General features: G+C 45.5%; 1 protein-coding gene across 3 annotated transcripts in view; it reads left to right on the top strand.

Moving 5' to 3' along the window:
• The window catches only part of DDRGK1 (DDRGK domain containing 1), a 38495-nt gene extending 16061 nt beyond the window's left edge, over positions 1–22434 (top strand). For 2 of the 3 annotated variants that reach the window (XM_053941908.1, XM_053941909.1), the window contains exons 3-9: positions 2107–2213; positions 3839–3940; positions 11092–11214; positions 13234–13272; positions 16378–16434; positions 17103–17151; positions 18655–20231. In XM_053941908.1, the coding sequence (XP_053797883.1) occupies positions 2107–2213; positions 3839–3940; positions 11092–11214; positions 13234–13272; positions 16378–16434; positions 17103–17151; positions 18655–18827 (650 nt within the window). In that variant the 3' untranslated portion in view covers positions 18828–20231. Of the gene's footprint in view, positions 1–2106; positions 2214–3838; positions 3941–11091; positions 11215–13233; positions 13273–16377; positions 16435–17102; positions 17152–18654; positions 20232–21982 lie in introns of those variants that run through there. The other variant, XR_008430754.1, reaches the window with a different exon arrangement.
• The last annotated feature ends 4878 nt before the right edge of the window (positions 22435–27312 follow it).

Raw genomic sequence — 27312 nt, 5'->3', positions numbered from 1 at the left:
AGTTCCTATGGACTCACTCCCCACGGAGTCTCCCAGTGCTGTCACAGCCACAAGGGCGTGAAAAGTGATTGTCACAAGCTGCTGAAACAATCACTGCTTTATTAACATGGAATAAAGAATTGCTGGCTGTGTGCAGCAACCCTCCCTGCTTTTGGTGGAGCTGTTCTGCTGTAACAACAAATGGATTCAGCAATGTTGCTGTCAGCACGTTCAGGTTTATTTAGGGAATTTTAATTGCAGCCAGGCTTAGTGCCCTGGTGACCTTTGCAGCTCTGCTGAATCATGTGCTCTGTCTGCATCCCCGTCTCTGGCCTTTGATGCATGGAGCTCCACACGCTGGAGGAAGCTTGGAGGAAATGGTGCTTAAGGGGTCACATCAGATGCTTCAAACAGGAGGAAAGAAATGCTCCTGAACAACAAAGGTGTGTTTGATCCAGGACTGGGAGGAAAAAAAAGCTTTAAAACAAGCCTTCCTTAGATTTCTGCCTCACATCTGGCTCAGGTAATCTTAATATAGATGAAATCTGAGAAGCCCTCGGGTGGAACATAGATGGTGTTTTATACTTGTGGTGGTTGCAAGAAATAATTTTCTAAACAATAATAGCAGAACTGAGCTGTTAATTTTGGAGTAATAACTGCTAGTGCTGGGTGTGCTCACCCATTGTGTTTGGAACTCCCCTCAATGCTGTATTTAAAATATAAACAAAGTTATTTTAAGCATCATTAAAATTCTAGAAGCAGCTGTGTCAGGTCTGAGTGTCCCTCCTTGCTCTGTGTGGTGCAGGAAGGGGGAACGCTTTTGATCATCTCAGTAATCAGACTCCAGTAATTCTCTGAAGCCCAGCTCACCAACCAGGCTCATATTAATTCCATCTCCTGAAAACTGCTGTTATTTGAGAGCCACCTACACAGCTCTCAGATACATTTATTTCTCATGATGTCTTGGTAATTTAACCATAGTCCCATTCTGTGTCTTGGAATTAGTAAAACAAGAGTGTTTCCAACCTAATTCTTCGTAAAAAAGAAGTGGGAGTGTCATTCATCTATATGCTCCTTTCATAGCAGCTTTTTGGGTTCCCAAAAAAAAAAAAAAAGGGAACCAGGTGCTCTGGAGAGAGCTCCCTCCAGAATACATCCTGGCACAAATCTCTTCCAGTTTGGATGTGAAGTCAGCGTCGAGCAGAGCGGCACTGGGGATGCTCAAAGCCCCGGTTATTTTACCCAGAAAGGGGAGCCATGTGTGAGAGTTTTCATTTTGAGCCTGCCATGACTGTGAATGTGTTGTGTGGTGTTTGTGCCGTGAGCTGAGGATTTCTCTGGGAGTGTTGAGGTCAGTCTCCAGCACTTAGGTGGGATCAAGGACTGATTTGGACCAGCACATAAAGTGGCCACGTGTTCCTGAGCTTTGGGCAGGGAGGAAGTGGCTGCATTTAAAAGCTCTTCTTCCTCAGCCCTTGAGTGAGCAGAAATCCTCATTTGCACACCCTTTGAGCATAAAACTCTTTCATATTTCACCGTTGCAGAAATCACCTCTGTAAACAACCATTTGTCATACAACAGGCAAATATTTACGTGTCATTTTCTTGCAGGCAGACCCAAGATTTGCATTTCAAGGATTTTTTCCCTTCATCCCTGAAAGGTTATTTCTGTCAAGCTAGAACCAGTGCAGGAGTGGGGTGCCTCTGATTCCCACTTTTTCAGTGGATGTCTGCTGTGCAAAGCCTGAGGCTAACTGGGAAGAAAGTCTCTGCAGGCCAGTGTTGAGCAGATAAATAATGACAACCATTAGCACAATTTATGTATCAGAGAAAATCTCTCTTTTAATTGTGGAAAGCAAGAAATACTTATGAAAAGCCTTCCTTCAAAGGATCAAGGAAATTTTTATTTCTGCCTTCACTTGAGTGTGTGTTTGCCTTGTTACTTCTGCTCTGTGGCTTTGGCAGTCTCGTGTGTTTTTTTTTTTCCCTTTTTCCATCTAAAAGGTCTTGTCTGAGCTGTGTGTGTGTCTCCTTTTCATCTGCTGCTGCTTTCCTAGGCAGCACTGAAGTTTCTCCAAGGAGACTCTTGACAGATGATTTAAAATTTGTCATTTATGCAATGTTGCAGAGGAAGAGGATGCTGAGGAGGTGCCAGAATTTCAGGTGTCTGGGAAAATTGGAGCAAAGAAGCAGAGGAAATTAGAAGAGAAACAAGCCAGGAAAGCACAGAGAGAGGTGAGTATTTCCTGCCACGTATTGAGCAGAGCCTGAACAGCTCAGCAGAGAACTGGGGATGACAGCCCAGAAAGGCAAAGGCAGTGTCATCCCTTAATGGTTGTTTTATCTTAAAAATGTGAATTCAGCTTTTGCTGGCCCAAGAGGGCCATGGAAAACTGTGTCTCATTTTCTTTCCATTCACACTCCTGGGGAGGAGAGGAGTTAAACTCTTGGGTGCTCTTTCTTGGATGTTTCCACTGCCTTCCAGCTTAATGTCAGCACTGTCTCCCCTCAAAAATACATTCCAGTGCCCATGGTGGTGTTGTAACACCCTGGGCAGCTGTGAGGAGTGGTTCAGGTGCTCTCAGAGTGCAAAATCATGGTTTGGTTTTATCTGTATTTAGCTATATTTATTGTTTTTACAGAATGGGGGAGATGAAAAGCTTTTTGGTGTTAATTCCAGGGAAGCAAGAGGCTTTTCAGCCTTCTGAAGGCAGCAGTTTGTGCATTTCCCTTGGAATTGTTTTATTTTTAATTTTATTTTTGCAGACTCTGTATTGTTCTGTATGAACATTTTTAAAGCTTGTGAAATCCCAAGTTGGGAATTCTAGTGTCACCTGAGGTTTAAATCCAGTGTAGTAGATGGAGCAGTAATAAACTTAATTACTAGTTATATATATGCTTCCATTATGAACCTTTTCTCACTCAGTGCTTTCATCATTTTGTTACTTTCCATACTCATTGAATTTAATTTCCTTTTTTTTTTTTTTTTTTGTGGAAAATGTGAGCAAAGTTGAATTAAGTTGGATAAGCATCAGTTGGTGGTGCAAGGAATCTTCTGTTTCATTCTAAAACATGCTGATTTTTATTTTCCCATGTAGACAGATAAATTCGTTGCATGAGGCTTTTTCTCTGAAACACTCAAAGTTAAATAATCCACTGGAATATTCTCTGCTTGTCCTCTTAAATATATTTTTAAATTATTTTCAATCTATTTCAATATTTTCAAATATATTTTCAAATTTAAGTATCCTGAAGAGCCTGAAAAAAATCTTTTAAAAAGCTAAACTCACCAAGACAACACCCTTTTTATTTTTCCCTCATTTTGCAACAACTTTTTTGTCTTAACAACAAAAATAAAATTACTTCAGAAGATCATTGCAGCTTTTTCTGCAAGAGATTCTGCCCAGGTTAATGATACATTTGAATGTGCTTCTTTTTATAGTTTGTGTTCCAAATCCTTTTTTTTTTTTTTTTTTCCTTCCTTAGGGTCCTTTCTAACTAAACTCCAAGTGAGTAGAACTGGAATTCCATGACACAGCATTGCTTTAACATCACTGTTGTAATAAGCTCATAAGAACATTCAAAATTTAATCTGTTACTGAGATACAGACAAGACAAGTGAGGAGGGCAATTCCTAAATTCACCACAATGTTGAGTGTGCTGAAGGGGAGGGGAAGTGAAATGATAGTGGCTTTTTATTTATTATTATTCTTTTTTGATGTTTCTTTCTGAGCAGGCATCTAAAATGATACCCCTCATGGTATCATAAATACCCCTCATGGTATCATAACATGAAATTTTAAAATGTAAATTTAAAAAAAAAAAAGAGTAAGGCTTGGCTTGCATCATGTTTATTTTAGGCTGAAGAAGCAGAGAGAGAAGAAAGGAGAAAGCTCGAGTCAAAAAGAGAGGAGGAGAGGAGGAAAGAAGAGGAGAGGATTCGTCTGGAGGAGGAACGACAGGTGGGAATAATTGTATTTATCTGTACAAATCCTGCTTTTGGGATTGCTTCTGGGGGAGTTCTGTGCCCAGGGACCTGCAGGGACCACAGGGTCTGTCCTGCTCCAGCCACATGCAGGATTTGGAGCTCAGGACTTTGCCCAGCCCAGCTCTGAGTTTCTCCCAAGGATTGAGATTCACAACTTCCCCTGTTCCCTGTGAGCTGCCAGCTGGAACCAGCGGGGCAGAAAGTGAAAGGCAGCAGCAGCAGCAACTGATTTTGCAAGTGTTGTGTGAAATTTTATGATTTCATTCTAATTTTTATGTATTTGCATGTGCTTCCCAATTAAAGATTCCTGAGCTGTGCATATGTTAGCAGGAGTGACCCAGAAAAACAGGTACTGCTCAACTGAAATGCTTGTGTGGAATATTTTTCGTTAGTGAGGGAGGAAAACTTTGACTTCAGAGCTGCTTTTTGTACTCAGGCCATCAGTGCTGCTGCCTGAGAGCTTCATGCTCTGGTGCTGCTGCAAGTTGTGTGCTGGAAAGGACAGAGGTGTTCTGCACAGTCCTGAGATGAGAAATTGCAGCCCCCAGCTCTCACTGTGAATTTTTTTGTGTTTTTTGGAAATTGGTGTCTCTGCTTCATGGAGATTTATTTTAATTTGCTCCAAGAGCGGGTTGTGTAAGTGGGCTGTGTTGCTGATAATATTTTAAAAAGGAAAAGACAATTTTTCCTTTCCTCTGTCGAGGGCATGAAGGCAGCATAAAGCAATTTGGAAAAATAATCCATACATTACACATACAGATTGTATCCATGAGGTTTTTATGTGAATGTCCATTTAGCTCTGGGGTTATTCCCCACAAATCCTTTTCCTGCTGAACTCTCAGTTCCTTTCCATCAGTAGAAGTCTTGAATTTCAGAAATTGGAGGGGGAGAATGTCAGCACTACAAGATCAGGATATGACTTTGTAAAGCAGCTTGACCAAACTTCCAGAGGACCAATAATTCCACAGCTTCCCTTCCAAGAGAGATGTACAATTTTTTTTTTTTCATATTTTCATAAAGTTCTGAGAACTTCATATTCCTGAAGCCCTGAATAACGAGTTGAGATGACTCCAGTGCTTTGGGGGAATTGTGACACACCTGCTGGACAGTGACATTAAGTGACACTGGAACTTCCCAGTCCCTTGCAGGGTGGCAGCCAGCACAGCACAGCAGCTGAATTTTTAAACAAATTCCACCTGAGCTAATCTGCTCCAAGGAAGCTGTGACACAGGTCTGAGTTGTTCTCCTGGACTTCAGCAGTTTAGCTGGGTTAATTCAGGCACAGGTGAAAAGTAAAAGAAAATAAAGATGAAATTTCAACCAGGCCTCTCTTCACACAGAAATATTTATTTACCTTCTTTTGGTTTCTGTTCAGTTGAGGGCTGTGTAATTTAATTTTGGTTGAATGAGGAAACTCTTATTTGTTTCTGGTTTAGTTTGCAGTATTCCTAATAAAGACTGCACTACAGCACTTCTGTTTCACATGGCTCAGGTAAAAAGAGGAATACAAACTAAGACATTGATTTTATTTATTTGTTTGTTTATTTTAAATGTTGTGCACAGCAATCCACAGAGTACTTCCTAGAACTTGGAAAATTGCCCAAATGCCTGAATCCAGCTTGGTCACTTTAGCCAGTACCTGCCTACTTAAACCCTGTAATTTTAAGCTATTTCAGTTTGGTTTAATTATTTGTTTTCCCAGTATTTATCAGGACAGCAAGCCCACCCACCAGGCTGCATCAGGATCATTATTCTGCCTCTCAGAGGAAAGTGCCTTCAGTATTTTTTTCTTTTTGCTCGTGTCTAAGTTGATAATCCAGTAACTGCTGAACATTTGCAGCGTGGATCAAAGTAAATGTGTCTGACAATATTTAATGTCCATGCTCAGCTGTTTGCAGGTAATTTTAAATTTGTCTTCATGGAGTCTGTAACAGGGAACAGAACAATTGAAGAGAGCCTGTCCTTAGGCTCAGAACATCTCATCTTTCCAATCTTGTTACAGACTGATGCTGTGATGGAAAAGGCAGAGCCTCTGTGAGCAGTGCGAGGATCATTGGGTTTATGGAACACACAGGATAAAATGGCATTTCTTTTCCTCTAGAGGAGAAATTCTTCACTGCCACAAGTAATGTCTTGTCACCAGTCCCTTGTCACCCCTGTGGAGTGCACATGTGATGATTCCATTCCCTCATCTGAAATAGGAGGTGGAAAGGCAAAATTCTGAGAGACACCTCAAGCAGTGACTGATAGTCAGGAGATAAAAATCAGGGAGGAGCTGGTTTTTTTAGAGGCATTTTGGTCACTGACATTGCTGCAGTTTATATAATCCCACAAGGCACAAAAAATTCAGTTTATCACTGAAGTTTGCCTGAGAAATGTTGCAGTTGTCAGATACCTCCTTTTCCCCTTCCTCTCCCAGAGTATTTCTGCAGGTTCACTGACAGGGGCAAGTCCCCAAACAAGCACAGCCAGCTTTGGCACCTAAATTCCACTTGAACCTCTTCTTTCAGTCTCTCTCCCAAGAAGTGCTACTAAAATTGTGCTGACAGGTGGGAACTGTACCTTGAGGGAGTTATGGGGACTAAAATCTTATCTGGTCTTGAGAAAAATACCCTCTGCTTCTATTTCAGTAGATTTGTATGCACTTATAAATAAAATGTGGTTGCCCCTTGGTTTGAGTGTTGCAAACCAGCTCATGTATTTTTAAATTCAAGTTTCCTTTCCAGCGTTCTGCTGAGCTGATTGGCTGCAGGCCTGAGGAGGCTCCTTTATAATTGGCATTTGCTTCAGCTCTGCTTTACCCTGGGGATTTCCCTTTCACTCCTGGAGTTTTTTGGTGGTGAGCTGGTTTACCAGCTGACACCTTATCAATGAGAGTGAATTTCCTCTGATGTTGCAAAACAGAGTCTTCAGACAAAACCTGGCAGATTGCTCACATAAAAAAACCTCTTTTTCCTTTGCCTGTGCACAGAGATTTTGGTAAATTTGCACTTAAGTGCCTAAATGCACTTAGATTTCGGTAAATTTGCACTTAAGTACCTGAATAAAAAAGGTTTGGATCTTCAGAGCTGTGGAAATGGGGGTCAGCCAGGATCACAAGGGTCTTCTGGGAGGTTTTACCCTCAAGTTTTGACTCTTTGATATTTGATCACGGAAGAAGAGGCACCAAGTTTTAGTTGTTTCATTATGTGGACATCAAGATTTGTGTGTGTCTCAGCAAAGCTCTTCATTATCTGTTTGATATTTACATCCATTTTTCCTACGTGAACAGTGCATTTCTGGAGGCTGATGGAGAGCCACTCCATAATTTCAGTTTAAGCATCAGTTTTCAAGTGTGTATATTTCCCTCAAAATCAATTTCTCCTAAGGGAGTACAAGTGGAAAACCTTGCAAAAAAACCTCATTCTCCTCTGATTTTGAGGGGTTAAATTTGATTAGACACTTATTCTGTCTAATCAGTGAGGGGGGCAGGAATCCTACAGATCCACCTCCTCTGTGCCAAATTATCCTCTGCAAAGTCCCTTTTGGCTTCCTGCAGAACCTGCCCTGACAATACAAAAAATGGATGCTGTACAAGGAGGGTTTCTTTGCTCCGTGGCCCTCTAAACACTCAGGATGCTTTTCCTCATCCTAAAAAATTCGGGAAACAGCCACAAATGAAGGAATGTCAGGGAGCAGGTGGTGCCTGAAGAGTGTCCAGTGTTTGCTCTGCCTTCCTCACTACCAGTGAGGTTTGCTCCACTCAAGCAGCATCCCAGGACTCCTGAGCAATCTGTGATCCCAAAAACCAATGTGTGCTTCCAGCTGGAAGCCTTAAGAGAGTTTTCAGGATGCTGTGGGTTTCACCTGGTAAAAAGCTGGGCTCTTGTGCAGTTGGCACAGGGAATAATCCCTGGGATCAAGGTCAGGGACAAACAGAGGGTGATGATCTGAAGGGAGCCTCACAGCACATCCAGGTCCTTGGTGAGCAGGTGAGAAAAAGAACAGAAAACAAAGGTTTGGGTGACTCATTTATTTACAGATTTGTTCAGTAAAGATGTGGTCAAAGTGGGATAGTCTGTTCTTCGCACGCAGTGGAATAAACTAATCAAAAAAGAAATCTTTACATTGTTCAAGCCCCCAGTCTGAGTAACAGTTAGATGGGTGAGGAGAGAGGCAAGCCTGCTTAAAAAAAATAAAATTAAAAAAAAATTTAAAAAAAAAGACCAAAAGCAGGCAGCTGAAGATCTGCAGTTATCAAATTTCCATCTGCTGGGATTTCCCCAGCACCCCACCCATGGCTGGGGGTGGCCCAGCCACTCTCTGCTCTGAGCCACGAGCTCAGAAGGAACCTGAGTGCCAAAAATGTGAGGTTTAAAGGTGGGTTTGAGCCCAGTGCCCTCTGTGTGCCTGGCACAAAATCCTGCCCGCAGTGTGTGAGGAGACCCTGAGGGGCTGGGGGTGTTTCTGGGTTATTTGTATGGGCACACTGAGTTTTGTGGGAATTCTGCCGCCTAAATTTGACCCTGCACCTCCCACACAGCTGCTCCATGAGAGAAGAGGGTTAGAGAGATGGTCAAAAAAAAAAAAAAAATAGAAATAAATATTCTAAATAAATAGAAATAAATACTCCCAGCCATCCTGACTGTGCCTGGGTTCCCCTGCTCAGCCTCCACCTTGCTTCTCCCTGGGCACTTGTCCAAAGTCATCTCTCCTCTTGCTCTGAACCAAGCTGCACTCTGGATAAATCCTTTTTTTCCCCTACAGATTGAATCATAGGTGAATTTAGGTTGTAAAGCATGTGAGGCTCTTCATGAATTTTTAATTTTTAGATGATAAAAAAAAAATCAGCTGGAAATATTTAGTGTTATGGAGAAAGCTACAACCACCAGGAAGCTTTGACACACTTTAGCTACCAAAGCAGTGCCTCAGAGCACTTGGAAATGCTCTGCTGATCAAAATTCAGCATCTGGAAAACAAACTCCTGTTGGCAAAAAAAAAGGGCTGGGAGCTGAGTGCTTTGCCAGTCTCACAGCAGGGCTGCTTTTCTGCCTGTGTTGGGAATGGAAGTGCTGATAGGAACGTGCTGGGATACTTCCAAAAAATGCAAGGTGCTGTTTTTCAGGTAGGGAAGGACCACAGGAAGGAGCCTTGCTCATTTCTTAGACCTTCCAGAAGCAGGAAAACGTGTTTTAGTTATTGTTGCTCTCAGTTACAAGTGGGACACTGTCTTCTGATCTTTTCTTTTTTTTGCAGAACCATCTAGAAATTATTTACCAAAGCAATTTTGAGGCTTTGTGATTGGTTTTTTTTTGGTTTTTTTGGTTTTTTTTAACTTTTTCCTCATTTCAAATCCTGCTGAATTACAACCTCTCTAACAAACCAGGGGAAAAACATTATTCTTGTCTTTCCAGGATCAAGATTAAATGTAATGCACTTGGAAGAAAAGAACAGTTGCTGTTGCTTCCAAATGAAATATGGTTATGTTGTTCTTGGCATCTGGAGTGCATATAAGGAAAAAAATCTGCTGTTGGATTAATTGTTGTGGTGATGAATGACCCAAAAATGATCTTGTTTTGTCTCAAGAACTTCCTCAGATCCGTAGATTTTTCATGAGATAGCAGTTTTAAAAATGGATTTGGCTTTGCAGATACACTTAAGATCCTTTCAGTCCTGTTTTTCTCATTCTTGGATGTTGGCAGGATTCTTTCTCCTGACTTTCTGGGAATTTGATATAAAAATATTTTTATGTATAAATAATTGTTATTTTATATATATATATAATTTATATTTAAATAAAAACGGGACCAAATACTCTTTGGTTTTTTAACAAAAGACATATTTTTAATATGGATATATTTTCTATATATTGAATGACCTGTTCCTGTCTCTCCCTTTTTTTTTTTAATAGAAAAATATTTATATTCCAGCTACTTAAGGAAACAATTACCATATCAATGTCAAAGATGTAGCATGGCAAGCATTTAGAAATCAATATCATTGTGCTTTAAAAAAATCAATTTCTCTGCTGATGATAGAGGAATGCCCTGGGATTGTCACTGAAATTTGAAGAACTCCTCTGTTTGTTTTAATCATCCCCTGGAATGTGATGGAGCCAGAGGCCAGATCCTTTTGGAATCTCTTTGTACCAGGTGCTGCACAAACAGAAATTCCTCTGTGCAAGAAACTGTCCTGGAGGGAAACATTTTTGTTCTGTGTGAGCCATGGAATCTTTTAGATTTGAAAAGGCCTCTTAGATCATCAAATCCAACCTTCAATGTTAGTCCAGCCTTCTCTTGGAGAAGAGCAAAACAAATTTCAAATGAAAATAATGGAAAACTGCAAATTTAGGAGTTCCCAGTAAAAACCAATTCTTATTTGAAACATTTTCTAAGTAATCTGTCACATTCCCAAACCTTTAATCACCATTTTGATTTGTGAAGGTGTGAATTCCACAGAATTCACATCACCATGTCACTGATGCTGGGCTTGGAGTTCTCTGGGTCAGCTTTATTGTGGGCTTTAAGGCTTTAACATTTATTTCATGGTAGGCCATGATTTTTTTTTATTGCAGAAAACCAAAAGCCTGAAGCTTTTGTTTAACAACCAACATGTAAAAAACTCCTTTTGTCAATACAGTTGTGCTTCCTGTGCCTAAAATACTTTATACAGTAATTTATATATTATATGTATGCACAGTTTGCTGGAAGAAAGTTTTCATAAGGAAGAGGTTTTCTTAGAAAACTTGATTTTACCTGCAGCTCTCACAGTTTCTCTCCAGCAGTGTAACTCCAGTGTTCCTTGTGAGCACTCCCAATGTCCTGCAGTGGCAGAGCAGACCTGGGGCCAGTGACCAAAAATGTGAACGTTGCATCAAAGTGCAGGGAGGGGCAGGGACTTCCTGTGAGGAGCAGCAGATTGATGCAAATGAAGCAGGCAGGTTGCTACTTAAGAGGTTTTCTGTCAGCTCTGCTAAGAACCAGCCCTGGTGTGAAAGGCAGCAGAAACTGATTGTGCCATCAAGGGACAACTCAGGCTCAGCTTAAAAACTTTTTATGTGCTGGCTGCAGAGAAAGAAGATGCTGCTTCACTTAAAAACTGTCTTGGGAAAGAGCAAACTGACCACTTGTCATCTTCTCTGTCCAGGAAGAGGAAAAAAGGAAGGCAAAGGAAGAAGAGGAGAAGAGAGAATATGAAGAGTACCTGAAGCTGAAGGAGAGTTTTGTGGTTGAAGAGGAAGGGGTTGAAGAATCAATGACAGAGGAGCAGGTATGTGAGGCTGGTTCTGCAGTTCCCCTTCTCCTGTTAGACGTGCCGCATTCTGTCTTGTGTAAAATGAAATAAAAAGTAGGAGTCAGCCAAAGGTTTTTGCTTGTGAAAGCTAAATTGTGTCTGTGGCACAGGTTAACCCTGGAATATTTCCTGGGGAATGCTGCTGTTCCTCATACCAGAGTCCTACGGGGTATTTTAGAGTTCTGAGAGAACTTGCTGGAAATGAGTTCTGTCCTCCCTGTGTCTAAGGACTGAAATCAAACTCATTCTGGAATTCAGGTGATCTCTCACTGTCAGCAGCTCTGCCTTACCCACAGAGACTGAGCCAGTAAAGCTGAATTTGGAGCTGGAAAGTGCCCACAGACCTTGGGGGCAATTATGTGGGTTTGGCTTTATTTTCTACATCAAGAGAGCTGCTGTGAAATCAAATTAAAAGCCAAGCTCTTGTCTCAAAAGGCTTCTGATAAGGGAATCCTCAGGACAAGCCCACACTGCTGCTCCTGTGGCTGCCTGCAGAGCTGTGGGGATGGTGGTTGAAATGTGATACTTGATATAAAATCACAGCAAACCTGAAAAACTTTTGCTGTTGTGGGAGGCAGAGTTTTGCCTGCTGAAAACCTGTTAGACACAATTTATTTGCTATCACACCCTGGAATTGCTCTTGGGCTGTAGCTGCCAATTTGAGCTGTCCAGTGCATTTCTTGGGAAGGATTTATTTCAGGGCCATGTGTGCATTTGGTGCTCTGCTGAAGAGACTCTGGAATTCAGTGGATTTGCTTTAGTGTGACTGAGAGTGGCTTTGAGCACAGCAGATTGTGCCCAATGTCGAGAACCATTGACTCATTACAGGTTCTCACTATGGACCCCTTCCCATCAAGAAAAATTCCTCCATCACTGACACCAAGAGAAGTTCTGTCTGCTGATGGGGAATTCCCTAGGACGCAGTGAACAGCAAAATGCACACTTTTATGGACAGCTCCTTCAAAAATCTGTACCTGTCCTGTCAGGAGATGAGATTATCCCTAAATATTGGCGTGTTCCACTTCAAACACCCTTTAAAACTGGAATGTGGTGATTGTCCATGTTCCTACAGCTGCCTGTCAAGGAGAAATGAATCTCCCTCCGTGTCAGAACAGAGCAGGGTGTTCCTCACCTAAAAGAGCTTGGCAGGCAGTTGATGATGCCTGCATCTCAACCTGAGATAACTTTAGTAGGGGTGAGGAGCTAGAACTTAAATTGCAGGTGATTTAAAAGACTCATTCAGAAATAATAACAGGTACAGAGTTATTTGGAGGCAGCAGAAATGAGAAGGAAATTAAGCAGCCACCCTGGCCTCGTGGTGGCTGAAGTACTGAAGCATTTCAGGATCCTGTCAGCAAAGCTGGCTCTGCCTTGTGTTGTTTGGGCTGCTTGTGCTGAAAATCAAGCTCCTGCCTCCAGAGCTCACCATTTAATTAAGGCTGATTGATTGCCAGGGTTGCAGAGTAACCTGATCTCCTTTTAACTTCAGTGCAAGCTGTTTGCATGGCCTCTGAAATGGAGCTGCTCACTGGATCTCAGGTGCATGGCTCTGAAATGCCTGAGCCTCCACAGGTGCTGTGCAGCTGTGCTGCACTTGGCCATCTGCAGGTCCTGAGTCACTCTGGGTTTTCCTCTGCACAGAATGGCCTTGGTGTGTGACTTAATGGTGCTTAAATTCACCCAGATGTGGTTATTTCAGGGTATTTATGATGTGAAGAATAAAAAAGTGTATGATAACCTTTTGGGAAAAATCTAAATTGTACCTGAGCCACATTCTGTCTCAAAAAGTACCTGTCAGAAATCCCTTGTGAAGATTAAATCTAGATTATTTTTAAATCTAGATTATATCTTCCCGGTTCAATATCTCAGTCTGTGTAGTTAAAACTTAGAAATTATGCAGTCTAAACACTTTTATAGTATTTCTACTCAGCAAGTTTTTGATGCATTTAATGCTCATGAATTCAAAATAATAATTGTTTTCCTTGCTGTCTCCAGTCTCGCAGCTTTCTTATGGAATTCCTGGAATATGTTAAGGTAAGGTGCCTTTGGTTTTTCTCTCCTTGGTGTGAAAAACCTTTTTGTCAAAGAGGGACATCTTTGCTTCCTCTTTCATTTATTTAAATATTCAACAAGTAACAAAAGTGATCCCTTCAATAAGTGTTATTTACTGAACCAGCACAAACACATTTAACTTAAAATAGTTTTAATTCCAGCTGGGTCCTGGCTTTTGGGGCAGGATGTGGCTCTTGCCCTGTGGTATAAGACAGGCCTGGTGGATCTCCCTCAGAGTTCATGGAAGCAATGTTTGCTGTGGATTAGGATTTGGGGCATTCAGGCTTTTTTGTTTGTGAGCATCAGCCACTGATTTAAAAACAGTCTCTCCACCTGAGCTCAGCAGGAAGGCGAATTGCTGTACCTGGAGGGTGTTTTTGAGCCTCCAACACTGGCACTGGAAAGCTCAATCCCAACTTTTCCTGTGATTCCTTCTCTTTTTTTCTGTCCTTGCAGCTTCCAGTGTTTTCTTAATGTTCAGGAGGGCAGTGTAAGAAGCAGCTGCCTTGTTTTAACCAGGGTGTGTCAGTCTCCCTTTCATCCCATTGTATGGCTGGGTATTTCAAACCTGGGCTGTGGTCCTGAGGGTTTGTGCTTTTGATCTGTGAGGGCAAAAGCTCTCCACTATTGCTGTATCAAAGGTCAGATGCATTTTTCTCCTCTCACTCCAGCACTGTCATGCAAACCTTTTTTTTTCCTAATGAATCCCTTTCTTCCTTTACTGGAATCTGAACTCTCAGGATGTGTGACCTGTGTGAAAGGCTTCTCCAACAAGCAAATCACTTGGATCACTCAGTGAGCTGCTAATCATTTCCTACTCCAAAATCTCACATTTTGCACGTTCATTATCCCAGCAAAACCCTGGACTTAGAGCAGATTTATCTCCTGGACGTAGAGATTTGCCTCATGGATAACTCTCCTTGGGGAGTCCTTTGGAGTGATTGCCAGGCAGTTCTGGACGAGAGCTCAGAGCAGAGCCCTGCAAAGCTCTGCTGGGCTGCTCTCTGCCTCTCCTTTACCTCTGTGGGTAAAAAGGGAGATTCCTGTGTCCCTTGAGGTCTTCCAGAAGCACTGGGAGGTTTCCAAGGGAGGACACAGCCAGGGCAGACTCTGCCCATTGCCCCAGGGGCTGTGGTGGATGGACCAGATTAGTCACAAACTCCCCGTTGAGTGTTTCAGCACTAAATTCTCTATCAGTCCCTTCATCTTGACGTCAGAGAAATTAAACTTGGGCTGGAAAGCGAAGTCTGAATATTCGACACCTGATTTCCTCTGCAGAGCTGAGCTGCAGAACTGGGGCATCGCTTTCTTTCACAAGTTTTAAGTATTTTTTCTTTAATCTTGAAAGTGTGCTTAATGTATAGATTATGTATTGCCCTCATCTTCTGTTCTGTTCACAGAAACCATTGACAGGAAGCGATGCTGAGCTGCTCATGGCTGTCAGAAAAAAATGTATAAATTAAGAGTAATTGGCATTTTTGAAAAAAATAAAATTGAATTTAGCTCTTCTGTTGAATAATTTCTTGTGCTGGTATCACTGACTGGAGATAGCTCACCCCCTGCTTCATTCTTAAGGGTGTTGGGAGAAAAATGCAGCCTCTTGCTGTGTTTCATCCCTTGCTGAGGACAGCAGCAGCATCACCCCTAAAATGAAATTAATTCAGGAAAATGTGGATGTGTTTATGTTGCTGAAGGAAAGTTAAGCCTGTCTCTAGACCATGATGCATGTGGAGAAGTGTTTTATTCCCTTGGGACCTCATGGTGTTGTTGTATTCCAGAGTGTGGGGGGTGCATCCTCATCCCACCCCCTTGGGCTCTCATTCCCAGCAGGATCTGTCTTGGAAAGCTTCCACTAAACTTGGTCATTGAGGGGGAATATCTTTGAGTGAAGGTTTAAGTCCTGTTTTTCTTGTTCATGTGGCTTTGCACCAACCCCCCCAATCCCTTTAAAAGAAGATGTGACGAATGTTGGCAGTTCCCAGCTCTGAGAACTGAATTCCATGGACTGGTTCCAGTTCCCTGTGTTCAGTCCATGGTATTCAGTTCTCTAGCTTGGCTGCATCGAACTTCACAGCTGCTAAATCTGTGTGTGGCTTGCTTTTTGGTCTGATTTTATTAATGAAAAAGATTCATCTATTTCAGCCTCTCTTTATTTCTTCAGTGGCCTCCCAGTATGCTCTCAAGACCAAGAACAAAGGACTTTATTGTTTGAAGTGTTTAATTTGTTAATGGAGATGCAGCTCCTGTGGCTGTACATACATGGATTTTAGGAATGTAGACCTGAATATTAACTGAGCTTTCCAACAGTTTTGTTTTTTCCAAGCTCCTTACAAACGCTGCATCCTTTTGCAACTGAACAGATGAGTTCCTAAAACTTTGGCAGAGAGGAAAACAGGACCCAAGTAGCTCCAGACAAGCACTGCAGGTGTTTTCTCTGGAGCTACAGAGAAGCACAAAACCAGATGTGAGCAGTGCTGGTTGTGCTTTGGCTGAGAAAAGCTGCAGGAAGAATCTGTCAAAAGCAAGATGACGATGTGCAGTTCCAACACTGACAAATTGAATAAGGTGTTGGCTTGCTTAGGAAGATTATTATGGCATTAATACACATGACATCAGTAAAACAGACTAAAGCACTTAATGCTGCCAGTCCTGCCTGGGTTTTATGTAAGTGCTGATACACACCAGTGATGGTTTTAAAAGGTGCTTTGAGACATCCCTCAAAGAAGAAAGGGATCTTGGTAAAACTCACTGGAAATTAAAGGCAGCAGCTGAGAAACTCAGGAGGTGGGGGAACAGAGTCATGGCTGTTCCTTGTGCTCATCCCAGTGTAAGGAAAAGTCCAGGGTCAAGGCTGGCAGATGTGTTTGAGTCTTGCCCTAAGTGGGTCAGAGCACTCAAGTCTTTCCACAGAGCTCCCTGCTTTAGGTAACCTGAGAGCTTTTCATCAGAAGAAAGTGCTTACTAGGAAAAGTTACTTAAAAGGAACAGGTTCTGCCTTGTCAGGTCAATGCATTTTTTTATTTGAATGGGAAAAAAAAAAATCCCAGCTTTCTCATTCATCAGCTTAACTCTTGTTTGTTCCCACAGAAAACAAAGGTTATCCAGCTGGAGGACTTGGCTTCACATCTGGGTTTAAGGACACAGGTAAGCACTGACTTGTGGGGTGGAAGTACTCATTTTTGCTGGGCCCCTGCCTCCCTCTTAAACCAGAATTCCATTTAAGTGTGCAGTGGGTTACTTACAGGAATTTATCTGGTTGAAATATAAATTTTAATTTCCTTCTGCAGTCATATAACAACAAGAGAGAGGTAGAACTGTAGAAACCAACACTTAAGGTGCAGTGGAACTGCATGCTTGGAGTAACTGTGGAGTAAACCCAGCCATAAATTCAACAGATTGTTGCTTTGGGTTGGTAGGAGAGGTTTGCTCCTAAAAGAAGCAGGAAAAGATGTGAAAAATGTGGAATTTTTGAGCAAGAACCTTGGAGAAGGACCTCTGTGCTTCATGGAACTTCATGGCACTGCACAACCTTTCCATGGGAAGATTCCTATAACCCCCTGCTCTTTGAAACAGGCAATAAGTGTCTCTTTTAAGGAGTAGGGAATTTAATTTGAACATCCCAAAATACAAAAAAAAAAAAAAAAATCATCCCTCTAAGACCAAAGGGCTGATTCCACCTCTTTGTGTGGGAGTGCTGAATTCCTTAACCCTGAGAGATTTCAAGGTAAGCCTCTGTAGTTTGTCTGAACGTGTGAAATGGTTTTTGCTTCCCTTTTGATCAGTCTTGTTATTCCTTTTTCTCTCCTGCACAGGATGCAATTAACAGAATCCAGGACCTGATGGCAGATGGCACCCTGACAGGTGACAGCCAAAGCACAAAGGGGATCTTTCTGTAGCTGGTGGTGCAGAAAGTGCCTTCCCTGTGGCAGAGAGAGAATTCCAGTGTCATTCTTGTTTTAAGGATCTAGTAGGACTTGACAGCTAGATATTTATATTTTATTAATTTACCCATCTGCTGAAGGCCCTTTGGGGTTGCTGAGCAGCCAGCTGCAAGTGGGGCCTTCTGAAATCTGAATTTGAGAGGATCACTGGGATGATTTGGGGTGGCTTCCAAGCCTGGTGGTTAAAGCCAGGGCTGGGGTGTGGCATGTGGGAGAGGCAGACATCCCAGAGCACTGCAGGATGCTGGAGTCAGTGAAGTGCTTGTTCCCAGCCCTGGAACACCCAGTCCAAGCTGGCATGGCAGCAGGGACTGAGCAGGAACAAAATATGGCTTAGTGCTGGGCAGTCTTCTTCTTTCCAAGGGTGAAGTAGAGAAAGGTGCCAGCACAAACATTTATTCACCTGATCTTGTGCTCGTGGCTGGAGAACAACTGTCTCAGCAAGTGCATGTGGAAACCTTTTCAAATGCCCTAAAAGTGCTTGGAATCCAGGGAGAAAGGATGTGTGCTGTCCTGGCTGGCTGTGCCCAAAGCCAGGGAGGCTCTGCCTCGGTGGAATCCATAAAAGCAGAGTTCTGTTCTCACTCTGGAGCCACAGAAATATGAAAACTGAGCTGTATTCCCTTCAGAGGGGAGGCTGGAAAGGCTGAGCTGGGCCCCACAAGGGCTCTCAGTGCCCTCCTGGACCCTCCTGCTCCACCTTTCTCCACCAGCTGCCTGAGCTGGGAACACGAGCACCAAAAAAGCAGGGCTAGGAAGGGGAAGGGTCTGGAGAGGAATCCATGTGAGGAGCAGCTGAGGGCACTTGGCTTGTTCAGCCTGGAGAAGAGGAGGCTGAGGGGAGATCCATCAAGTTCTGCAACTTCCTCCCCCGGGGCAGCTCTGATCTCTGCTCCCTGAGACAGGGACAGCACCCAGGGAACGGCTGGAGCTGGGTCAGGGGAATTTATGTTGGGGATCAGGGAAAGGTTCTTCCCCCAGAGCACTGCCCAGGCTCCCCAGGGAATGGGCACGGCCCCAAACGTGCCAGAGCTCCAGGAGTGTTTGGACAGCGCTCCCAGGGACAGGGTGGGATTGTTGGGGTGTCTGTGCAGGGACAGGAGCTGGATCCTGGTGGATCCTTTCCAGCTCAGGACATTCTGTGATCCCTGCAGCAGCTGCTGTGGAGCTCCCAGGCAGCTGTTCCCAGTGCACAGGACGGGTTCCTTTGAGCAAAAGGAGCATTCCCAGGGCCCTGGGCTGCTGGCACAGCCCTGCTCCAGCACCCAGCGGTGGCCAGGAGATAAAATCCTGCCCGGCCTAGATAGGAAGTGCTGCCTCAGCAGCTGGAACATCCCCTGCCAAAGCAGTGAGTGATGCCTGGTGGGAAGTGAGGGGAGCCCGGTGCTGACTGAATCTGCAGGCTGCTCTCTTTGCCCTGCAGGTGTGATTGATGACAGGGGAAAGTTCATCTACATCACTGCAGAGGAGATGGCAGCCGTGGCCCAGTACATCAAGCAGCGAGGCCGAGTCTCCATTGCAGAGCTGGCCCAGGCCAGCAACTCCCTCATCAACCTCCAGCCTGACAGCAGAGCTGTGCCTCCAACCCTGGCCTGAGAGACACACTGCAGGAGTTTAACCTCTTAATGAATAAAGCACTTCATTAAAGGCAAACGAGAACCTTCGTGGTGCCTGAAGGTAGGATGCTCTTTTTGAAGCACCAGCTGCAAACTCAGAGGTTTTCAGAACTGGTGTTAAATGGTAGAGTTGATTGTACAAGAGGCTGCTCAGGAACTCAAACACTGATGCACCTGTGGCCCAGGAGGATCAGTCATTTATCCCCTGGCAGCCAGTCTCATGTTGTTATAAACAAACTTTTTATTGTTTGCAGATTCTGATGTCTGTATCAGATAGCTTTGGGGTTGATTGCATTCGGGGTTTGCTATAAACAAACTTCTTTATTGTTTGCAGATTCTGATGTCTGTATCAGATAGATTTGGGGTTGATTGCATTCAGGGTTCTCCAGGCTTGCTCTGCACTGTGGAGCTGTTTAACTTTGTGATGGACACAGCGTAGGTGTGTAGGCTTTGGCTGCTGTACTCAGATTGGAAGGAAAGAGTAAAAAGAAAATACTCTATGTGTGTCTTTGTTCTTGCTGAAATACATCCTGAAACTCTGAAAAGAATGGTTGCTCTGTTCAAAATTCCAGGGGCTATTTCAGGAAACCTTTGCTATATAAATATGTTTTCCTTGGTTTATGTAACATGAGAAGTTTGCTTGCAGACAAGCTGCATCATTTCCCTGTAGCCAAGAGACAGAAACCCCTCCAGGGAAGGGCTGACTGGGCTCATTTATTGTGCAGGCCAGTTCTGCTGATACCACCCAGATCCTGGTGATTCATCCTTTGAAGTCAGAGCCAGCTCAGAGTGTCTGAAGGCCTCAGACACCCCCACCCCGTGGCCTCTGTGTTCTGCAGGTCTGGGGGTTTTTAAATAAAAACTTCAGACACTCTGAGTCACGTAATGAATGTTCCAAGTTAATGATTATTAATGTATTAATTGTATGGGTCAGTGTATTTCCTGCATAAGAATATTTATTTTTTCAATCATTGATTCATTCTCCTTTCTGAAATCAGCAGAATTTATGTGGGTAAACAGTAATTGGGGAGGACAAGAGGTTTTGTCTCTGCCAAACTTAGAGGTAACTTGAGCAGACTAAAAGCCACCTTATCAGTGGGATGAGACAGCAATAAAAGAATGGAAGGAAACATTTCCTTTTAATCTCTGCACTGCTGCTGGATGTGAGAGTGCAGGAGAGTGGAGTTCCACCAGCCCCATGTGTTGGTGTGAAAGACCAGCACATCCTGAGTGCTGTACAACCACAGCCAGCAAAGAGGTTATTGAACATTTGAGGCTTGTAAAGTCTCTTGCATGTTAATTTTTTAAAAATATTTGGGTTTGCCACTGTTCTTTTGTTCTGTCTTCAATTATTCTTGTAATAAAATCAACAATATTGAAAGAATTGCAGAGGTTTGTGTTAGAAATGGGCAGGGACAGGGTTGGGGTAAGACATGACTGTGAGCTCTGCCAGCAGCTGCTCTGCCCTCCTCATCCTCTCCCACCATTTCCATTCCTGTTCTTTTCACCCAGCTGCATCCTCTCAGGAAAACTCCTTTTTCTCTCATTTTGGGGGTGCTTTGCTGCATGTGAATTGCGAGGCTGGGGACTTACACGAGCCAGGAGAAAATAATGTAGGTAACAAAAACCATGGGTGGGGCTTCTCACTCTGCTGAAAACTCCAGTGGGACAACCTCTGCTCTGCCTTGAAGGAATTGTTGCACTTCTCTGAGTTTCCTGAGTGGCTGCAGGAGGTGAGGACAGGCGGGTGTTGGTGCTCTGAGCCTGTGCCTTGGGGAGCAGCCACCACTATTCAAGTGCAGCTCCGTTTTCTATTAAAGGAATGTTTTGGTATTTTCTAGGAATGCACATCCAAAGTCCCAGGAGGCAGTTGAAGGTCTGGAGCACAATTGCTTCAGGCCATTTGTTTGGATGGGTTATAAATGAGGCAGTTCCAACCTAAGCTGCTGTTTCAGTCTGTGTCTGTGGAAGTGGAGGGGGAAGAAATTCAGGGCTGTGCCCCCAGAATGATTTCACTGGCTGAATTCAAAGCACAAGTTTAATATATCCCAATGGACACCTGATGGGAAGAGAGTTGTTCCCTCCCTGCTGGCACTGAAATAGGGACACCCCTGGGTGTCCTGGCTCAGCTGGGAGTTGCCCCCAATGTCCTGGGTGAGGATGGTGGCTGAGGGTGCTGGGGGAGAGGTGGAACAACCTGGGGGTACTGGAGTGCTCTCCTCTCCTAATAAACCCCAGTGTTTAGGTGCTGAACTTCATCTCCCTCCAGCCTTCCAGTGCCTAAAGGGGCTCCAGGAGAGCTGGAGAGGGACTGGGGACAAGGCCTGGAGGGACAGGACACAGGGAATGGCTTCCCTCTGTCAGAAGGCAGGGATGGATGGGATATTGGGAAGGAATTGTTCCCTCTGAGGGTGCAGAGGCCCTGGAATGGATTTCCCAGAGAAGCTGTGGCTGCCCCTGAATCCCTGGAAGTGCCCAAGGCCAGGCTGGACAGGGCTTGGAGCCACCTGGGCTGGTGGAAGGTGTCCCTGCCTTGGCAGGGGTGGCACTGGATGGGGTTTTAGGTCCCTTCCCAAACCATTCCTTACCCTCCCTCATCCCATTCCCTGGGATGGGTCTGTGGTTCTGTGGGACTCAGCTGCCAGCTGGGGCCCAGCCCTGACAGTCTGGCACAGTCAGCACCAAATACAGGGCAGCAAAACACTGATAAAATGGTAAATACAGTAAAATTCTGGGCGGTAGATTTTGGGCTCCTCACTTTGGGATGATCCATATGCAAATCGCTCATCAAAATTAGCCGTGGGCAAGGGCAGCTCCTCCCACTGCCCCTCTCTGCAAGAGACAGGGTGGGGGTGATATTTTGCTTCCTGCAGCTTTCTGCTGTCCAATCTACTTTCATCAGTTTTAAAAAGGTGGAACATCCCCCTATTATCTGACTTTAAAATTTCTGTTAAACTTTGCCATGCATTATGCAGCATTTTCCTCCATGTTTACCCTCTGAAGTAGCACAGGACTCCCAGGTACTCTGACTGTACATGGAAGGAATAATAATAATAATAATAATAATAATAATAATAATAATAATAATAATCTCACTGGAGCAAACTTGTCCTAATTTTGCCATTCCACCCAAAGGCAAAGGGCAAAAAAGAAAAACAGATTGAAAAACTTCTCTCCAGAACACACAAGGTGAGATCTCATCAAGGGAAACTCCAGCTTTTTGTCTGATGGAAGAATGGAGTTCATCCGAAGAGTTTACAGGTTAAAAAATAAACTTAAAAGCAACAAAAATGTCACAACTTTTCATTTTATGTCTTTGTGATAGGAGCTTTTCTACCCATCACCCTCAGGGTCTCTGAGTTTTCTCTGTAACTATGGATACTAGGAACAGATTTGGGTTTGTTTTTTTTTTTGTTGTTGTTTGGGGTTCTGTTCTAATCCATGTTGCATGTTCATCATTTTAGGAAAACGTTAAATATCACAAGATGGCAGTGAATTACAAAGCTGCAATATTCCCCTCTGCACAGGAACAGCCACGCTCTGCATTCGCAGATTTCTTTCTTTTTAACCCCAAAAGCAAATCCAGATCATTAACACCAATCTGTGGCTGCAGGGATCCCTGAAAAAAAAAAAAAAAAAAAAAAAAGCTGATACCCAGGGAAGTCTTGTGCCTGAAGCACTGCAGGGATGGGACTTGAATTCTTTTCATCTTCTTTAATACAAAAGAAAGAAGTAAAGAAGTAGAAAGAAAAAGAAAAAGTAAAACAAAGGAGGGGGGAAATGTCTCCTTCCTGCCCTGAAGACAGAAGAACATTTTATGATCTCTGGATACATCAAACATGACATTTTCTATCCCTGAGGATAAGGTGGAACAAAGAGTGACATTGCATGGGCCTGGTTTTGGAGGCTCCTCAGCTGGATAAAGCCTGGAGTGGCCCAGCCCCTCCCAGCCCACCTGGTCCAGGGTTAGTTTTGTCTTCCTCACCCATCCTGGGACCCCAGGCCAGGCTGGACAGGGCCTGGGGCAGTTTGGGATGGTGGAAGGTGTCCCTGAATGAGATGGGCTCAAGGTCTCCTCCAACCCAAACCAAAATGATCCTTCAAAAGGCTTCTCATACTGGGATGAACTGGTCGGGTGATGAGATTAAAGGAACAACTGCAGATTTATTCATTGTCCCTTTCTGGAGTGAACCAGTTTTAGTTTTATCCCTAAACCCCACAGGTCCTGTGCAGACCTGCACTGTGGGATGCAGTCCAGCAGCAGAGAGACACAATTAATTCCCTTTGCTTTCTCTTTTTCAGACCTTTTAGTGGTCTGAAATTAGTTTAAGATGACCTAAAAGCAGAGTTGGAATGGTTGCAGAGGGGATCTCTCTGTGTGCTCAGAGCTGTAGGAGGGGTGGGCACCTCCTAAAACACCTCCAGGCCAGGTGGATCCAGGGTCCCCACAGAGGACAGAGGTTCCTGGCTTGTGTCGGGGGCAAATTCCTGCCAGCATCGAATTAAGAGCAGGGGACAGAGCAGAAGTGGCCCTGCTTGAGCCTGGCAGGGGACTCTGGCATCAGGAGCGTGGGTGCCACAGCCTTGGAGCAGGACGTGGATAGATCCTGGTTCTGCTGGTGCCTTTGGGCCGTCTCCCACAGCTGGGGGACACTGGTGTGGCTTTGTGTGTCCCCATCCTCCTGCCAGGACAATGCCCCTCTGGAATGCTCTGTGTGAACTTCTCCCCCCCTGGCAGGAGCTCTTTGGGGAGGGGAGGGCAGGGCTCAGGTGTCCGAGGGGATCAGCAGGATCACGGGGCCAGGATGTCCAAGCAAGGAGAAGGTTGGGATGGGACAACCCTTGCAGGAGGTGCTGCTGCAGCTGGAGCTGAGCTGGCAGCAGCGATAATCCGAATTTCTCTCATCTGCTCCAGTGCAGCGGCATTGGAGGAAAAAAAAAAAATAAACAAAACAACAAAAACCCAAAAAAAAAAAAAAAAAAAAAAAAAACCACAAATAAGCCCCCCAAAAAGCCCAAAAAACAAACAAACAAACAAAAAAAAAACCCACAGGGTGGTACAAGGACATCCCACAGGAGCATGGCAGTTCCTAGGGACACTTTTTCTCGGGTGATTGTGACCAAGCACAGGGTGAGGCTACCCCATTTAAAACCATTTAATAGCTCGGTGTTTCTGGCCTTAGGCACAAGCAATCCCATGTCCCAGCTCCTGTCACTCTGTCCCTAAAGTAGCCAAAGGAATCCACGGTGTGTCCCTGCCAGCCTGGCACGTGTCCCGCGTCACCTTCACGAGCAGGAGCTGAGGTTTCCATGCTGGGGACTGGGATCCCTGATCCCCGTGAGCTCCTGCTGACAGCGAGGATGGGAAGGGATGGGGAAGTGTGGCATTCACATTCTCTGGACAGAGGGACATCATTCTGTCTCTCAGGAGAAGCACGGAGAGAAGAAGAAAGAACAATGTTTACCTCTGCTCCTTTGTTTTCCCCATGTGGAATGTGGTGTGGAGATTACCTGGAGTGATTGCTGGGTTGGATTCTGGTGAAGGTTGTTTGGGGTCAGTGACCAATGGGATCCAGCTGTGGCTCACTCTCAGCAGAGTCACAAGTTTGAGTTAGATAAGTAAGAAAGAAGTATGTAGAATAGGATAGTCTCTCTTTAAATAGTATATTAATGTAATATAAGTATAGTTTTAGTATATTAATAGTATATTTTTATAATATTTTAGTTAATTAATATTTTAGTATATTAATGTAATATAGTATCATTTTAATAAATCTATCCTTCAGCCTCCTGATCTGGAGCCAGACATCGTCATTTCTTCCCTGGATCCGAGGTTTGCCACATTTTACTGTAGCAAAGCAAAGCTGCAGCTCTTGGTCGTAACCCTGAGGAACGAGGCTGAGCTGCAGCTCCAGCACGTCCCACGCTCACTGTGGTGCCTCCACACAGGCAGAGGAACCTCACAGCCTTCCTCCTGCCATCTGCACCCTGTGCTGCCACCTTTGCTCCCCTGCTGCCCTTCCATCAGGGCACCGAGGGTGGGATTAGCTCCTCCAGAGTGCTCTTGCTGGAGCAGCCACCTCTGAGCCACCTCCATCCTGGGGCTGGCCTCAGCAGCCCTTCAGGGTCCTCCCAGGGAGGCCAGTCCAGCACAGGATGTGCCCAAAGCTCCCAAAATGTACCGTGGGCAGTTCTGGTTTGTCCCAGCATTGGGGTGGCAGCAGGGCCAGGGCAGTGCCCTGTGCTGGCACTGCTGGGCCACCTCCAGTCTGGAGCACTTCAGGGCTGCTTGTGACAAAAAGGACGTTGGGGAAGGGTCTGGAGCCCCAGGAGCAGCTGAGGGAGCTGGGAAGGGGCTCAGCCTGGAGAAATGGGGGATCAGGGGGGACCTTGTGGCTCTGCACAACTCCTGACAGGAGGGGACAGCCGGGGGGGGTCGGGCTCTGCTCCCAGGGAACAGGGACAGGAGGAGAGGGAACGGCCTCGGGCTGGGCCAGGGGAGGGTCAGGGTGGATATTTAAGAAAAATTCTTCACCAAAAGGGTTAAAGGGACTCCACCCAGGGCAGTGTTGAAGGATTTAGAAGCCCTATGGATGTAGCACCTGGGGACGTGGCTCAGTGGTGGCCTTGGCAGTGCTGGGTTAATGGTTGGACCGGATGATCTCAGAGGGCTTTTCCAACTTTAATGACTTTATGATTTGGGGTCATGGCCGCTGGAATTGTTAATGTGGTTTTTTGGGAGAGCCCGCACATTCAGGGTGACATTCTGCCCGCATCCAGCGGCCCCGCTGAGCTCTGCTGTGCCCAGACCCCTCGGTACCAATGTCCCTGCCCGGGTTTGCGCTGAGCCCTGCCCGGGACATCCCCGGCTTAGCCGTGCTCTCCCTAACCCCCGCTTAGCCACCCCGGCTCCTCCAGGAGATGGCAGCAGCAGATCTCGCATCCCCCTCCCGCGCAGCATTCCCATGGCAACGGGAGCGAAGCATCCCCCAGAGCTTGGAGGGACCGCCACAAAGCTGGGGAGAACCGTCACAGCCCCTGTCCCGCTTCCCTGGGGCTCGGCAGGGCCTGGCGGAGCCGCCTGCTGCTCTGCTCCTCGCCCAGCATTGCGACATTGAGGTGACAGTGGAGTTCAGTGAACCAAAACTGCCGAGTTTTACTTCTTTCAGCAGGACAGAAAAGCCACGGGAGGAATGCCGCCGCTCCTGGATGCACTGAAAGCGGCAGGATTGACCCCAAAAGCTTTGCAGCATCCCCAGAGCAGCGCGGCCATGGGCCGGGAGCAGCCGGAGCAGGGAATTCTTGGCGAGTTTGGATCCTGCTCCGCTGAGCGGAGGCTCCCAAGTGTTTGGGAAGCTGCTGCTCGCAGCCTCCCACCCCGAGTAAGCTGCTCAGCACACGGGGGGTGTCAGCCAGGGCCGGCCCCATGCAGGAGCAGCGCTGGGAGCTCATTAGCATTTGTTAATGAGCCTTGGGAGCAGAGCCCGGCAGCGCGGAGAGCATCGCGCCTCGTCCCGCGGAATTGCACGGAGAGTTTTTGGCAATCTGTGGCTAATGCCACTCGGCAGGTCGTGAGCCGGGCTCTGGGATGCAGCTCAGACCTGTGCTGGAGAGCTCCAAGGAAGGGGTTTCCCGTAGAATCATAGAATTTGGGTGGGAAGAACCTTAAAGCTCATCTCATTCCAGCCCCCTGCCATGGGCAGGGACACCTTCCACCAGCCCAGGCTGCTCCAAGCCCTGTCCAGCCTGGCCTTGGGCACTTCCAGGGATCCAGGGGCAGCCACAGCTTCTCTGGGCACCCTGTGCCAGGACCTCCCCACCCTCACAGGGGAAGATTTCTTCCCAATCTCCATCCCTGCCCTCTGGCAGTGGGAAGCCATTCCCACTTTCAGCCCAAAGATGCCATCCTTCCTTGGAGTCAGGGCACAGCTCCAAGTGCTGCTCAAGGAGGGCAAAGGCAGTGTTTGGAAGGGGTTGTATCTCAAGGCTGCTCTGATTTGTCTGTTCAGTTTGATGCTTTCATCCCTGGAAGTGTCCAAGGCCGGGTTGGAGCAATCTGGGACAGTGGAAGGTGTCCCTGCCCATGGCAGGGCTGGAATGAAATGGGATTTAAGATCCCCTCCAACCCAAGCACTGGGAGGGAATCATCCAGCACCCCAGATTTGTTGCCCATGTTGACTCAAGCTGAGCCCTGGAGCTGGTTCATCCCCCAGCAGAGAGCAGGAGCAGCACAGATCCTGTCCCGGGGCTGCTCTCCAGCTGCTCAATCTTTGCCTTTGGGATTCAGCTCCAGCCAGAGGTGCTGACAGTGCTGGTGTCACCCTGCTGGGACCTGACACAGCACAGGCAGACACTGCCCTGCTGTTGTTCCAGCCCTGCTGACCAGCTGCTGTGGCTTCAAGTCCCAGAGAGGGACTGACACAGCAGGTATGGCCCCACAGAAAAACACACATCATCATCATCAT

The sequence above is a fragment of the Vidua chalybeata genome, chromosome 4 (assembly GCF_026979565.1).
Source record: "Vidua chalybeata isolate OUT-0048 chromosome 4, bVidCha1 merged haplotype, whole genome shotgun sequence".
In the NCBI taxonomy this organism is placed as follows: Eukaryota; Metazoa; Chordata; class Aves; order Passeriformes; family Viduidae; genus Vidua; species Vidua chalybeata.
Note: the sequence above shows the minus strand (reverse complement) of the source record. Positions and strands in the feature narration are given on the sequence as shown.